The 14,871-nt window shown below is 35.8% G+C and overlaps 1 protein-coding gene across 3 annotated transcripts in view; it reads right to left on the bottom strand.

The window, feature by feature from the left end:
* Window positions 1-888: 888 nt before the first annotated feature.
* LOC125776865 (sodium-coupled monocarboxylate transporter 1-like) overlaps window positions 889-14,871 on the bottom strand; it is a 99,293-nt gene continuing 85,310 nt past the window's right edge. For 2 of the 3 annotated variants that reach the window (XM_049450589.1, XM_049450588.1), the window contains exons 4-5: window positions 2,100-2,357; window positions 889-1,063 (exon numbers count right to left, since the gene is read on the bottom strand). In XM_049450589.1, coding sequence (XP_049306546.1) covers window positions 912-1,063; window positions 2,100-2,310 — 363 coding nt within the window. In that variant the 5' untranslated portion in view covers window positions 2,311-2,357 and the 3' untranslated portion in view covers window positions 889-911. The remainder of the gene's footprint in view (window positions 1,064-2,099; window positions 2,358-14,871) is intronic. The other variant, XM_049450587.1, reaches the window with a different exon arrangement.

Here is a 14,871-nt window from a genome sequence, read left to right on the forward strand (position 1 = left end):
AATTTTAGAAAAATATAATGCCGTAATACACTTTTGAAAAACTTTACGGTTTGTGGTTGGTTGACGGATTACAGTGTTTTGGTAAAAAAAAAATTTAGCAAAAAAATTAATTAAATATATAAAAAACTGGAGAAAATTATATTAAAACTGCATACTAAAATATATAAATTTAAAGAAAAAATAATAAAAATATTTTTTTTAATTAACTTTTTACAATTTTATTTTATTTATAGTCTTTTCGTACACTAAGACTATAATTGAGAAACCAGTTTTTGTCTTTCGCACAGACGGCTACTTGATTAGCGATAGGCTCAATTAACGATCAGCTATTATACTTGCTTGCGTTCTTTATTTTGTATTATTATATATTATGACTAAAACTCATCAGCTGATTGCTATTATATCAATGACCAAAACTAAATTTGCAGCCTGGACAACAACCAGCAGAGTAAATCTAAGCAGCTAAATCTATAGTGTGGACAACAACTCACCGAGTTACATTCCAGTTTTAACACAATTTGAATTCGATTAAGAGTTAATGTAGTAAAATATGATTTTTGGTATGGTAAATTGATCTAAATTAGCGCTTTAATCGAGCAAAAGCCAGTTAATTATTCAATTAAAGGACTATTAGATATTTCATCAAAATTTAGCAATTTTACAGCTATTAAAATATTTATGCTGAACTTGAAACACAACAAGACCTAGTATTTCTTGAGTTATATAATAAATATTCGATATCCCCATTAAGTGTGAGTGATTTGTAATTGAAGCAAATGCGCGTGTCCACCATAATTGGCGCAGCTGCTGCCGCACTTTGCTGCCACCAAATCGTTTACGCACACAACAATAAAAAGCAAATGCAAAAGCAAAAAAGAAATAAGTTTATATAAATGCTTCCGCACATACACTTACCTTAAATCTATGTACTGGTAGACGGACGTTATGCCCAAATTAAAGTAAACTGGCACAAAAACGAAGCACACAATGGGATAAGCGCTGACCATGCCGTAGATGTTCTCCCACATGGCCGAGCCACGATAAAACAGCTCGCTGGGATAACCTGTAAGGCAGCAAGATGTAAAATATTATAAATAAACATTTTGTTGTTATGTTGGTGGTGTGTGTGGGTGTGTGTGGCAGTGGCTTTGGCAAATAAAAATTAAATAAGTCCACCTGAGCGCTGGGTAGTTATTCAATTTGCATAATATGCGTGTAATCTCTCGAACGCCCAGCGCATGCTCTCACACATACGCACAACACACAATATATATATATATGTGTGTGTGTAGCTGTGTTGCGGCTAGTTAAATTTAAACTTTTTCTTTGGCAAAAGTTGCTTAACCTAACTCCTAAGTGGAAATGTATTATCCTTTCCGGCACACGCTTCTGCCAGTGTGTGTGTGAATATTCCTTTTTGTTGTATAACCCGAATACAGTTATTCAAAAGATACTTTAGGCACTTGGCCCAACAAGCGCACAACAAATCACTGGCTTAGCATGAGTACCCGGTATATTTGGCTGCTCGTTTCGAGTGCGCGTGAAGGCTGTGAGAGCCTGCTGTGTGTGTGTGTGGATGACGAAGAGAGATAAAGGTATCATGCAGATAGAAATACTATCTGCAAACAAGGATCTGGTTCATAATTGTTGTTGCACAGCAGCCATTTGAACTTTTTATTTGGCGTGGCAGCAAGCAGCTGCAAAGCGTATTTTAGAGTCTTTTTACAGAAATGGATATAATTAATCACAAAAGAGATATAATCGGGTGTTAGTTATATATGTTTATTCGTAGAGAGGTGTATGATTTTTAATATTTGAGTAAAAGTGCTTACTTAATTTAGTTTAGCCTTTAAGTATAATATTCCATTAAGTTCATTAGAAGCAGATTCTATCTCTTAAATTACTTGCCATGATTAGCTAATGGTCAATTGTTATATTATTCCTTCTTTAATTCATGGTTCTCATTAAAATTTTCAATAATTGCCAAATTCAAATTAACTCACTAACTAGCTGTTTCTAATGGCGAAAAGCGTAAAACATTTCCGCGCTTTAATTGAATTTGAAATAAACTCAATTAGCATTAATTTGATTAGACTTACCTAGTACGGTGCGTACACCCAGCGTGCCGCGTGCAATTGATAACATAATGGCAACAATTGAAATGCCGCCTGTGGCAAAGACATAGTCGGCTTTGCTGCGCTCCTTCTTCTTGCCAAATATACGCTTCCACAACGGTGCGAATATGGTGATCAAAATGAAGACCACAAACATGAAGTAGTCCCAGCCAAGTGATTTCAGCTCTTTAGCCATTTTGCGTCTGAATCTGATTTATTTTGTGCGTTGAAAATTTATAGAAACTGTAAAAAGTTAAAGGAAAAAATTGATTAAATTAAAAATATTAAAAAAAATTAAGTTTAAAAATTTAAAATTAAAAATATTAAATAAACTGTTTTATGAAAAAAAATATTTTGTTGAAGAATTAAAATAATCTCGCGAATAATTGATAGTAATATCAAGGAAGGGTGAAATAATAATTGAAAAATTTAGCGAGTAGTGAAACGAACAGACTTAGATCTTATAATTGTAGTGTAGCAACCAAAACGCGTTCGAATTGGAAGATATTATTGATTTTATACCCATATAGACTACTTATATAATACTGAATCTAACTACATAACTTTATTTTTGTTTTTATAAATGTTAGAGAGTGGCGAATCGAAGATATAACTCACGGAATTCAATGGACGATGATAACAGCAGCAGAATATAATAGGAAAACATTACCAGCTTGCTGAGGGTCTTATAGATACCACTGTATTGAAACCAAATGACAAACTCTTATAGACACTATTGTACTGACAAGAGAGCAGAATATAAAGAAGCGAAGAAAAATGCGGCGAAAAGAGAAGTGGCGAATCGAAAACGCTGAACAATTACATACCAATCAGTTTAGGAAGTTCAAACCTCGACGTAAGCTACTGAAAACTCGATTTAGCCGAACTCTTTTAGTTGCTGACTCACTGCGTATAGACGTAAGAGTGATCAGCTAAATATTTCAGATAATTCTTTTTCTTCGCGCCGTTTTATTTATTTTCTTTTATTATCGTATTAAATTCACAATACCTCTAGAATATTGTCCTAAATTTTCAAGTTGATTCGAGTAATAGTTTCGGAGATACAGCCTTGAGAACTTGTGCACTCGAGGCTAGCTAGGCTAAGACGCCATCTTTAAACGCGTTTTTCTCGAAACTGTGTTTTTGAAGTCGGTTGGCAAGATTTCTCGAGAACTACTCAACCGATCTTCATGAAATTTTACACAGGTCTTTGAGATACAATTCTTAAAGATTTGAACTAAGGACTTTTTTCGATTACAACTATTTGAAAAAAATATCGCGAAATTTTCACTGAAATTATATTTTTTTTTGTAAAAATGTCTGCCAAAAATCCAATTTTTAGTTTTTTTCTTTCGTCCAAGTTCTAAGTTAAGGTTTTAACTAAAACACGTATTTTTTCACTTTAGATGATCCTGTAAGGAGTTATCCTGCCAACGCGGGCGCATCTTTTTTCCGAGGGGTCACCGGAAATGGCGTCGCAATGGCCGAGTTTAAAATATTTTTTTCCAAAAATTTCAGAATTTCTTTGTTAATAGTGTATGTTTGTAACAATAAAAAATTCTAATAAAATATTTCATTTTTTATATAAGAAAAAAAATCGATTCCATAAGAAAAGTAAGTTCTATCAAAAGTTGAAATGTTTCAGACGCTTCTTTACTTAACCTTACTTTATTATAAGCGGCCTTCGGTTTCAACTAAACTTAAAATGCAGAATTTGTTTAACTTGCTCCTTACTACGCTCTGTTGACACCTTTTAATTCGAATTTATTTTGTGTCCCTGCTCTTTGTTCGCTAATATGTATATATGTATGTGCAATATTGTCAGTTACTATTTAATCCCTTTTATGCGCTCGAATTTGTGACATTACAACTACAATGTGCTGTGCTTTTTTCTCACGGCGCTAACAACGGCGGTTACGACAATTAGACGAACTAAATGGAGCAACGTGTGCTAAGCTCTTAATGCTATAAAAAACCGTTATACCATAACATGAAATGGTTATCTTTATAAAAATTACATACGCACGAGAAGGCAGCTGCTGTTGCTATAGTTGTTGTTGTTGGTATAAAGTAGAGTTTGCAAGTCAAATTGAAACTGAGCGCGAGTGAGTGAGAGTGCGACGAGAAAAGGAGTAAATGAAAATCATAAGAGAGAAATATTATTATTTAGGTGTTATTATGTGGTGGGATATTTAAGGGTTTTATCGTGGAAATCCGAATAGAGTGGAAATTGTTGTGAATACAGGTTGTATAAAGAAAATGTTTGTTAATTGTTACTCAAAACTTTCCATTTTTGTATTTTTCTCAAGGGGTTGGATTCATTGCAAGCCACAAAAAACGCGTTCATGCGGAATTTTTTCGGAGAGGCATTTTATTTCGTAATTAAATATGGAGGTCTGCAGAAAAAAGGTGTCTGACGTTGAGATAGATATTACTGCTTAAAATTATCTTAAAAGCAAAAGCACAAAAAAATATATTAAAACAATAGCTGTATAGCGATAATGATCGAAAAATTAGTAAAAAACTTGATTTTCGACAAAATGGCTGCCGCAAACAAATGTCGTTTTTTGTGAAAAAAATTACATAGACATAGAAAATCGAAATTATTATTTGGCATCATTTGTTGACAAATATATCTAAGCAGGTTGTGTGAAAATTTCAATTCGGTTGGCGCAGCCGTTTGAAGAAATTTTCTACACCGGCTCTGAAAATGTTCATCAATTTTTAGAGGGTGGAGCCATGTTTACTAGTTCGGGCAAGTGAGGAAAGTTTTCTGAGCGCCATTCGTTTGGGAGTGGCCAAAAATGATTCTTTTACATATGGCTTAAGCAGCTCACGACTTCCGGTCTTAGGCCAAGACCTCTGGGTAGCCAAAAAACACCCGTTTGAAAGGTTTGGGGGTCGCCACGTTAAAAAAAAAACTACCAATGAGAACAAGAAAACGGTTTCGGATGAGAGGTCCCCCTTTTGGGAGCTGACTACACTAAGTGAAAATATTTTTACAGATACTCTCCCATCTCCGAAACTTTTCGCCGGATTAATTTAAAATTTTACTTTGAAGGAGATGGAATGGACAAAATTCACCTTTCAATTTGATCACAGTAGTATAGTATGAGCGGATATAAATACACATACACATATATGTATATAAAAATTGTACGTTACAATGTGCTGTGATTAGTTGAGATATGTACTTGTATAAGTACATAAGCATTAGCTGACATACATGTATGCATGTATGTATGCGGCAAAAGTAACAGTGATGCTGCTGTAACCACCGCAAACCATAAATTTTAAGCTGGATAATACGGGTACGTTCATACGTTCCATTTTAATTTTTCCCTCAACACATTTCCAGCTTACTGCGGTCGAGCTACACGTTTAACCTTCGTGAGCTATCACATGGATTTGCTTGATTTCAGTGCGAGTTGCTGCAATGTTTTGCTTTTATTTAAAGTTTCGTTGTTGTTGTTAAGTTTTGGTTGTTGTTGTTAATTTTTTTGTTGTTGTCCCGATTTTATGAGCTCCGTATAGCCGTGTGTTCGATAATGTCAGCCGGTAATCGCAAGTTTCCTTTGAAATAAATATGGTTGCTAGCTATTGCGAGCATAAGCCGCTTAAAGTCAGCATTTGCTTGTGATCGAATGTGTATTAGTAGTAGTGTATAGTTATCTGCCTTAACTACTTACTTTTATATACGGTTGATTAATATTTCTTTTGATCGTATTAATTAATTTTGTTTATATCACATACAAATGTACGTTTGTATGTATGTAAGTACATGTAGAGTGGGAAAACGAAAGCTTAAATAAATCATATTAGAACTTCTTTTTATAGGGTGATCCATTCAAGTTTGCCTACCTTTTAAAAGAAGCCATTCTTTACAGAACGTGAATTTTCGTATTAAAGTTGAACGATTTGTAAACGTTGCTCAGCCGAAAATCTTTGCTTGCTGAAATGCCAAAAATAACATGACAGCTTGCCCCTACTTGGATCACCCGTTATATAATACTATGTGCATGTATAAGTAATACAAAGTCGTGTTACTTTGCAAGTCCTGTAATTTGTTCGTTTCGATTTCGTTCCAATTTTTGTTATTGTTTAAGACAATTCAAATTGTGTGGCATGTCGCAAAGTAACTTCAACTGCAATTTAACTTTTGTAGAGTCGTAGAAAATTTTGTTTACTTAGTTTTTCTTGACATTGAATGTGTGGGAATGTGGCTGCAACTAAACTTATGTAACTTTTGCATGAGCTAAAGTCAACTTGACAATGTATTTTTTAGTGCGAAAAAATTTGAGAAACTTTTCTTACACAAATTAATATTCTGAAATCGGCGCTTTTTTGGTTTTTGTGAAACATTTAATGTTACCCTCGACTGATAGTTGCGATTCTTTTCTCATATATAGTAGAACCTTGCATTCGCATAGAAGATGTTTTACAGTCTCTTCCACTTCTACCTCCTGACAGCTTGATTATTGAGCAAGTCAGGGATTGATTGCACCGAGACTTAGCTAAATGTATAATATATTTGTCGATTAAATATCTGAAAGTAGCCAAAGGCCTATAAATACCCTTTTTTCCGGGGTATAATTAAAGTGCAATGCCGGCTCTAGCTCGTGCATCGGCTTCACAGTTCCCAGGGGTATAACTATGTCCTGGAACCCATTGCTGATTCCATTCTATTCGATTATCTAGTTTCCACGCATCCGTATAGATACTTGTATTTTCTTATACATTCACCCTTTGTTTTTCAAAACATTAGCAGAGGAGAACACTTGATGCGTAGAAATTCCTTTAAATGATTCATCCTCTCCAAGTTTCTTGTCACGCTTGCCAGCGGAAAACTGCTTTGTAAGCATGCATATAACACATTTTATAACAGTGAAATTCTTCCACCCGCAACTCTTCCAAATGAATCATTTTGAGAACCTGCTGCGGCTATTAGAATACAATTTACTCGTAACTCAATGTCTACAACATAAAGCTATCACTAACTGACAACGCTAATAAAAATATCAAAACCGCAAAAATAGTGTAACAAAAACAAAAAAAAAACACAACTAAATTTCTCAATTTTCTGCAAACATGCAAAGTGCAAACCAATGCCAGCCAACTTGTAGACAAATCCAGAAGCGAACACCGCAAACAACGGTTCCAAAGTAATGGAAGAGAAGAGAATCACACGAAGGGTCGCGGCCTGTGATTTGGCCTGCAGTGATAACCGACAAATTGAATATGGCGCTCTTGGCAGGCACTCGAGCAGCGACAGACTACTAGAAACTTAATCCTTTTTTCTTTTTCTTTTTATTTTCTCTTTTCTTTTTTGTATGTTGTTTCCCTTTTTGTTTTGTTGCCGCTTCGAGTAGTTTATAGGCAGGTTGGCCAATTGGCTGGTTTCGCCATGGCTCACTGTGCCATGCAGTGTGCTGGATGGCGTCCAACAGTGCCACATCAAGTGAGGTGCCACACTGGAACGCAAGGCATATGCATTTAGCACACTTTGTTCTGGCCACATGAAGACATCCTGTCTAAGCGGCTTCCACGCCCTTCTCTCCCCGCTCGTATACTCGTCGGTGCTGTAGCACTACCGTCGACCACCTTGACTGCTGTTTGCCACATGCTGTGTGGCATGCATACGGCTACTGTCACGGCTGCCCTCTCGACCTCTTCGGCCACTACATGGAGTGTGTGCCGGTGTGCCGCTCGTCTATTTATGCTTGTACGTGCGGCTGCCAAGCGAAAGGATTTGCGTTTTTCACTCTATTCTTTCGACGAATATGCCATTCCGTGGCGCTGTTTTGCCAGCAAGCAAATCAAAACATAAATCTCCAACAATTCTAGTGTAATTGAATTTCACTCTACAACACTACTCACTCTCCACTCCGCACTCATTGTCTCTCACACTCTGCTGCTTCGTCATCTCACCTACTTTCATTATATGCAGTTATTGTTTTTATGTTTTAATTCGACTCGATTTTCCTTGGCTTGGCAGTGCAGCTAACAATAAAAAATACAACAACAACAAAAACAATAAATATATAGACGTAATGCAATAGCATTGTATGCTTAAGTCCTCAGGAAAGAGCTGCCAAAGTGTTTAGAGTGCTTTTGCCATTGTGGTCAACTATTTGTAGTGTTTGTTGTCGGTGCAATTGTTTGTTGTTGTTGTTGCCGTACAGCATAGAATTGAAGAATAGTAAAACGTTTGAAAGTTTATTAGATAATGGCATAGTTTGGCTGCCTGCTGACTCTTGGCTACGGGCACTGATGCTCCAGGTTATTTACATGGACTTTAAAATCCTACACACACATAAGCACACAAATACCGTTCCTTAAACACATACCCACACACGCACATATATGTAACCACATTTGCATACGTTTAGTGGCCGTCAATGGCACACAGCTTTTGTGAAGAATATATTCTTCTTGTAAATACCACACAGAAGTTGTTTGGCAAAGTAATGAGTCTCCTCTCCTGACAAATGAAATACCACTTGACATTGCTGCGGCACATTTGTGAGTGGTGCTGTTTGGTTTGGAATTCATTTTAACTTCATTCAATTAACACAAAATGACCGAAATGAATGGTTTATGAGTTTTTGACAACAACATTGCTGCAAAAATTAATTGCTGACAACTTTAGCTTAAAAGCATTTATATATTATATATACGTACGTATGTAGATTTATATGTGATATAATGAACTACTCAGCTTACATGATTCGCTACTATGCAGTTTGCGAATTCGCCATTTATTTATTAGAGAAAGGTGTGAAAAATATTGAAGTGTTTGGGATGGTTGAATTAAAATGTGGATATTATTCTCCTTTCTAGAAACCCGATAAGAGCTAAGTCGTCTTAAAATCATAAATAAAACAAGAAAAAACGTTAACCTCAGCCGCACCGGAACTACCTACTACTTATGCCTTAAATCAGGACTCTACAACATTTACTCGACGAAGATAGGCCCATTCTAGCAATCCACAGTGGTTCCGCATACTAGTATTAACAGCTTCATTGATCCAAAACGACCACTACTTTATTGTTTCTGAAGTCTCCTTCGCTTTGTCTTGGAAAGCTTTATTAGTTTTGCTCGCATATTTAATTAAAAATATCTTCAATACTGTTCTAAAATAACCTGTAATTTTTGATGTCTACAATTATCCACACTTTCATATTTGCGTACGTTCCAGTCGGTGATTTTTAATAGCACAACTAATGAGTTCTGTGATATTGTATGAAGCATCAATATGGATACAGGCGCTGGATATAAAATTATATACAAGACCAATACAAGCAGAGCATAGGCTTTTTGAAATCCAAGTAATAAGTGTTTCTCACCCGATATCAAACGATGTTTCTGGGGTACTAGCTAGTATATCGCCGATCGACGTCAAGAGGGACGAATTCACGCAACTATACTAGCTATGAGAGCCGTCTATAAGGCCGAGAAAGAGAGAACAACCTTACAATGTGACATCAGCGGTGGCAAACCCCATCCAAAGGACGATGGGTCTGCAGAGTCGTGGATGCCTGGATAAACAGACGGCATGGGAGCCTGAATTTCCACCTAACCCAACTACTGAGAGGCCATGGATGCTTTAGAAAGTATCTGTTTGAAATTAATCATGACGTTAGGTCGTATTGTCCGGGGCGAGCGACTCTGAACACTTTTCAGTGCTTCCGGCAGTCAGTTCGTACAATAAAAGTGACCTAAATGTCTTTTTCTCTTACAAGATGTAATATCTAATCCGGTAGTTCCGTGGGAGACACATGAGTTCGGAGTAGGTTAGGTTTAGCGGATTAAAGTTCTGCACTCCTAATTTCGTTACTTCCCCCTACTATAAAAAACAAAAACAAAAATATTTGTAAAATCCTCACAGCTCCGAGAGATTCAGTTCTGCTTTATAATTTTGTCACATAATCCTGAAACAACACTTTATATTATTAGCTGAAAGTAGTGACCAACGCTTCAAAGAATGCACACGTCGAACTTTTGCCAAATATATAATTTGCTTACTTCCTACCAAGCACATTAGTAAACACCTTGGCTGCATACAAAACACACAAGACAAAAGTAGTAATAATGGTAAAGTTCTAAACTTTCCACTTTCCTACATTTTTTATCTTCTGAAAATACTTAATAATTGAAGTGCAGCCATTAGAGCATAGCAAAACGCTTAGAGAAGTTATCGGGCAATAAATAGCATAAAGTATTTATAAGCGTTCCAAGGCGAGCGCCAAATGTGCTGTGCACAACAGGTAGCCAGCCAACTTCATGTGGCCATAGCCTTATGTATGGATGTACATATATATGGCTGTGTGTATATACCAAAAAGTACCTACTAGGTAAGTCCTAGTGCCATGTAGTGCAGTATAAATTTTAGCCATCAATTCTTTTTGTGCCAAAAGGTTTGAATAAAACATACAAAACGTTGCAATTACTGTAAATTTGTGGCGAGGCATATAGCTCTCTCTACTTGAAAGCGAGGCATAACAAAAAATAGTTAAGAACACTTTGCAGGGTACTCAGCAGTGCTTACAGTGATCTATTGGCGCAGTGTATTGCAGTTATTTATTTAATCTTTGTTGGAATTAAGAAAGAAAGAATTAAATTTGTATTGGTTTTTAATTGCACGTAAAGGGTTAAGAAGTTATTAGTAAGTGATTATTTATATATTATATGTATATTATATGTGTCCCTGAACATAGAAGCTTATATAGTGTCACAGCCACTAAGTTCAAGGGATCAGGAAGAGCGTTTATTCCATAAAACAAGTACACTGGAAAGCGGAAATATCGGTTACGGAAAGGTTTAAAACCTATATTCAGCTAAATGAAATAATTACGAGAAGAACACATACTAAAAATATTTTATCAGATAATCAACCTCGCTGGGGAGAAATGTTGGCGGAATGATCAAGTGCTCCAGAGAAAACACATCTCAACTTTTGCCCAAATTTCAACTTTTTTGATTCTTTAGCGTACAGGAATGCGAAAGATGAGGCCACAATGGTACTCTGTTCTGCTTTATATTCTAAATAATAAATATATAATCGTATACTCTATTCTGTTATATATTCTAAATCATAAAATCACTATCAAGACTTATAGATTCTTAAAAGGCACTTTTTGGTAAAGTTTTTGTAAAATTATTTTCAAGCAATAATGCTAAAATATCTTCTCTCTACTCAGTTAGAAACAGAAATGCCAACTTAAAGCAGAATCTCAGTAAAATTTAGTGAAAAATATAGCATACTTTACGGACTATCTCTTACGCCTTATTTAGATATCTTCACCAACTTGCTCCGTATTCAGGTTCCTTATGTTATTTTCTATCTATCGACAATGAGGAACAAGTTTTGAAATTTGTGCCAGTGATGTCTTGACTTAGCTATAGTTAAAGTGTGTTATGTTTAATTCGTTCTCTCTTCAGATTGATGAGCTTAGCTTGAAGAATGACGCTACAGAAATAGACCTTCGGGAAATAGCTAACTCCTTGAGAATCAAAAATGGGAATTAGCTAAACTTAAACGAGGTTATTATATTGAGTATTTACGCCTCTCCAATAATACCGTATCTTGGCCATTTATATCATTCACTGAGTTTCAGAGACTAAAAAACTATTTCATGGCAATTTTTAAAACCACCTTAATGCACATACATACATACAAGTGTGCATATATATCGAATACAAGTTAATAACTGACAACTCTTTAAACTCTGCCGTCAAAACAATTAAGTTTACTTTCACTCGGCCCTAACTTCGCTCAATTGTGTTTATACTCGTACTCGCACTCGTTTGTTGTTGTTTGTTGCTTTAAGTTTCAATTGGTTTCATTTATCTCCGCGCTCTTAAAGTTCGCTTTCCGCTATTCACTACTTCGCACAACTTCGCGCACGCTGGCCATTTTCTTTGCCAATGTTTGGCACGCTTTTTTTGCCCCGTTAGTGCCACGCAAGCCATGTTGCATGTTGCAAGTGGCGCAGTAATTCTTGCTACGCTTGTGTTGTTGTTGTGCAACCCCACAGTTTGGCAGGTCTTCGTGCGGCACATGCACACAAACACACACAACGAAACCAAATGCGCTTGGCATTGCTCATAGAATATGCCAACAGTATAGTTGCCACCACCGTTACCACCAACGCGCCACTAACACCACCATGGCCACTATGCAGCAATATATATTGTTCTGCGAAATTCCGGTAATTTATTTTGTATGTTTGGCTTAAAGAATAAAGTGAAAAATTGCCAATGTTGCACAAGTTTTGCGTAGTTAAAATTAATATTTAGCGGGCGCGCGCTACAACTATGACTACTCGTTGGGTGTTGGGTTGTGCACGAAGGGGCGTGGCTTTGGTGGAATGCGTGCGGAACTCTGCTGTGGTTGCCGGCGCTGAGACGTGCCGCCAAAAGTGCGCTGCATGGCGTGATGGACGGAGGGCCAGCGTGAATAATGCTGAAATTTTTTTCATTATGTGTGTGTGGTATGTATGTGTGTGTACGCTCTGCTTTGTGTAATTTTAAGTTGCGGTTCATGAGAAATGTTAACTGTCAGCAAAATTTGTATTTATGTGTTTGGTATGGCAGCAGAAAGTATTGCGGTTTTCGCTGAATACTCCAATTGTTCAAGTCATTAGAAAATATATGTTGAACAAACTGTTCCAGAGTGAAATTGGACATTTGCCAAATATTTGCGTATACGAATGAAGGAGTGGCATTGTATGGTGTGAGTGTATTCAAAACTAAAGAATCTTCGAAAAAATATTGATGAGTTATTCTTCTTACTCTAGACGCAAAATTTACACAGTTGTGACGGATAGACATTGACATTGTATGGTGGAAGTAACTGTGTTTTTGAAGTTGGCAAGATTTCTCGAGAACTACTCAACCGATTTTCATGACACACACGTCTTTGTGATACAATTCGTAACGACTTAGACGAAGGATTTTTTTCGACTACAGTTATATGAAAAAAATGTCGCGAGATTTTTACTGAAATTTTAATTTTGTTTGTAAAAAATGTCTGCGAAAAATCCAATTTTCAGTTTGTTTTTCCTTCATCCAAGTTCTAAGTTAAGGTTTATACTAAAACACGTATTTTTTCACTTTAGATGATACTGTAAGCAGTTATCCTGCCAACGTGGGCGCATTTTTTCCGAGCGGTCACCGGAAATAGCGAGGCAATGGCCGAGTTTAAAATATTTTTTTTTTTTCAAAAATTTCAGAGTTTTTTTTTTGTTAAATGTGTATATTTGCAGAAATAAAATTTTCTAATAAAATTTTTCATTTATTATATGAGAAAAAAATTGTTGAAAAACGGCTGTTTTTTACCCGAGGAAACCCATGCATGATTTCGAATTTATCTAATAATCTATAGGTATAAGTATACTATATAACACTATACAAATAACTAAGAAACACCGAAGTTTCCAACACAATAAACATGCTTTCATACTCTTCCTGAATACTCTCCTAACATGCTGCCACCAGTATGTTCTCTTTGAAATTCTTTTTAAAAACATTTGTTATAATCGAATTGCAACTTGCTCCATACAACTGCCAGCAGCAAGTCCAAACACACATATATATATGTAAATGGTATACACACTCAACTAAAAATATCCCTCTCATATCGTAACTACATATACATATCTCCATGTATGTATATATGTACAAATGTGTCGGGATATGCAGAGTGCATGTTTATTTGCTGGCTTGATGAAATCATTTAATTTAAACTCGCCGGGCACCGCAACTGCTATCACTGCCACTATTGTGTTTGCGGTTAGCGCACAACATCAACGCTTCATCATATCAACGCTTGTGATTAATGTGCGCACACACACATATATGTATAGTACATACATACGTATGCATATGCCGCAAACTCGCAACAGCGCCATGTACTATAGTCACATGTGTATTTTTCGCGTTCTGTTTTGCATATTTTTTCTAAAAAAAAAAACCTGTTAAAGCCTGCTGTGGCCCAGTTGCGGTTGTGTAACAGCTTGTGTTACAATTGCGGCGGGAGTTCTTTTAAACTTACCCAACTTCTGTTTTTTTTTACTTTTTGTTCTTTTTTATATGGGGAAATTTTTTATATGGAAGTATATGAACCTAATTGACATCGCACAGATGTATTTTGAACTGTATGGGATTCAAATGTAATGAAGAAGCTTTTAAATAAATAGGACTAAATAGAGCTAAGATATATTATATTACTTTAAGAAAATAAATTTTTTAAAAATTACAATTTCTCGCACTATTTTCATTGACATCTATAATATGACTCAACTTTAACCAAATATTCCTTAGTAAAATTTGGACCCGGCTTTCTTGCACATTATTTACGAAAACATAAACTACAGATTCGTTACTATACCGCTCTTCATTGGCATAGCTACATACTTGTAGAAGAAATCCAGACTTTAGTCGCAGCTTTGTTAGCAACCAACAGTGTAGCCATCATCATATTTTTTTTACTTTAATTTTCACCTAAATGCTGTTTTACGTCCATCTTTTTATTCATGCCGCAGCGCACAGTGTAGCGAGGTTGCATAAAATGTGCTCAAATATACTTAAAATGGCACGATTTTGGCAAAAACTGGTTGTAAAAATAAAAAAAACTGAAGTTATGTATAAAAAGTATACTGAATTCTGAAGTTAACTTTTACTATAAAAAACAAATCAATGAGACTTCAAATAAATATGGGGAAAAATATAAATTTCTTAAAATTATATTGAAAC

Source organism: Bactrocera dorsalis, chromosome 2, assembly GCF_023373825.1.
Source record: "Bactrocera dorsalis isolate Fly_Bdor chromosome 2, ASM2337382v1, whole genome shotgun sequence".
Taxonomy (NCBI): Eukaryota; Metazoa; Arthropoda; class Insecta; order Diptera; family Tephritidae; genus Bactrocera; species Bactrocera dorsalis.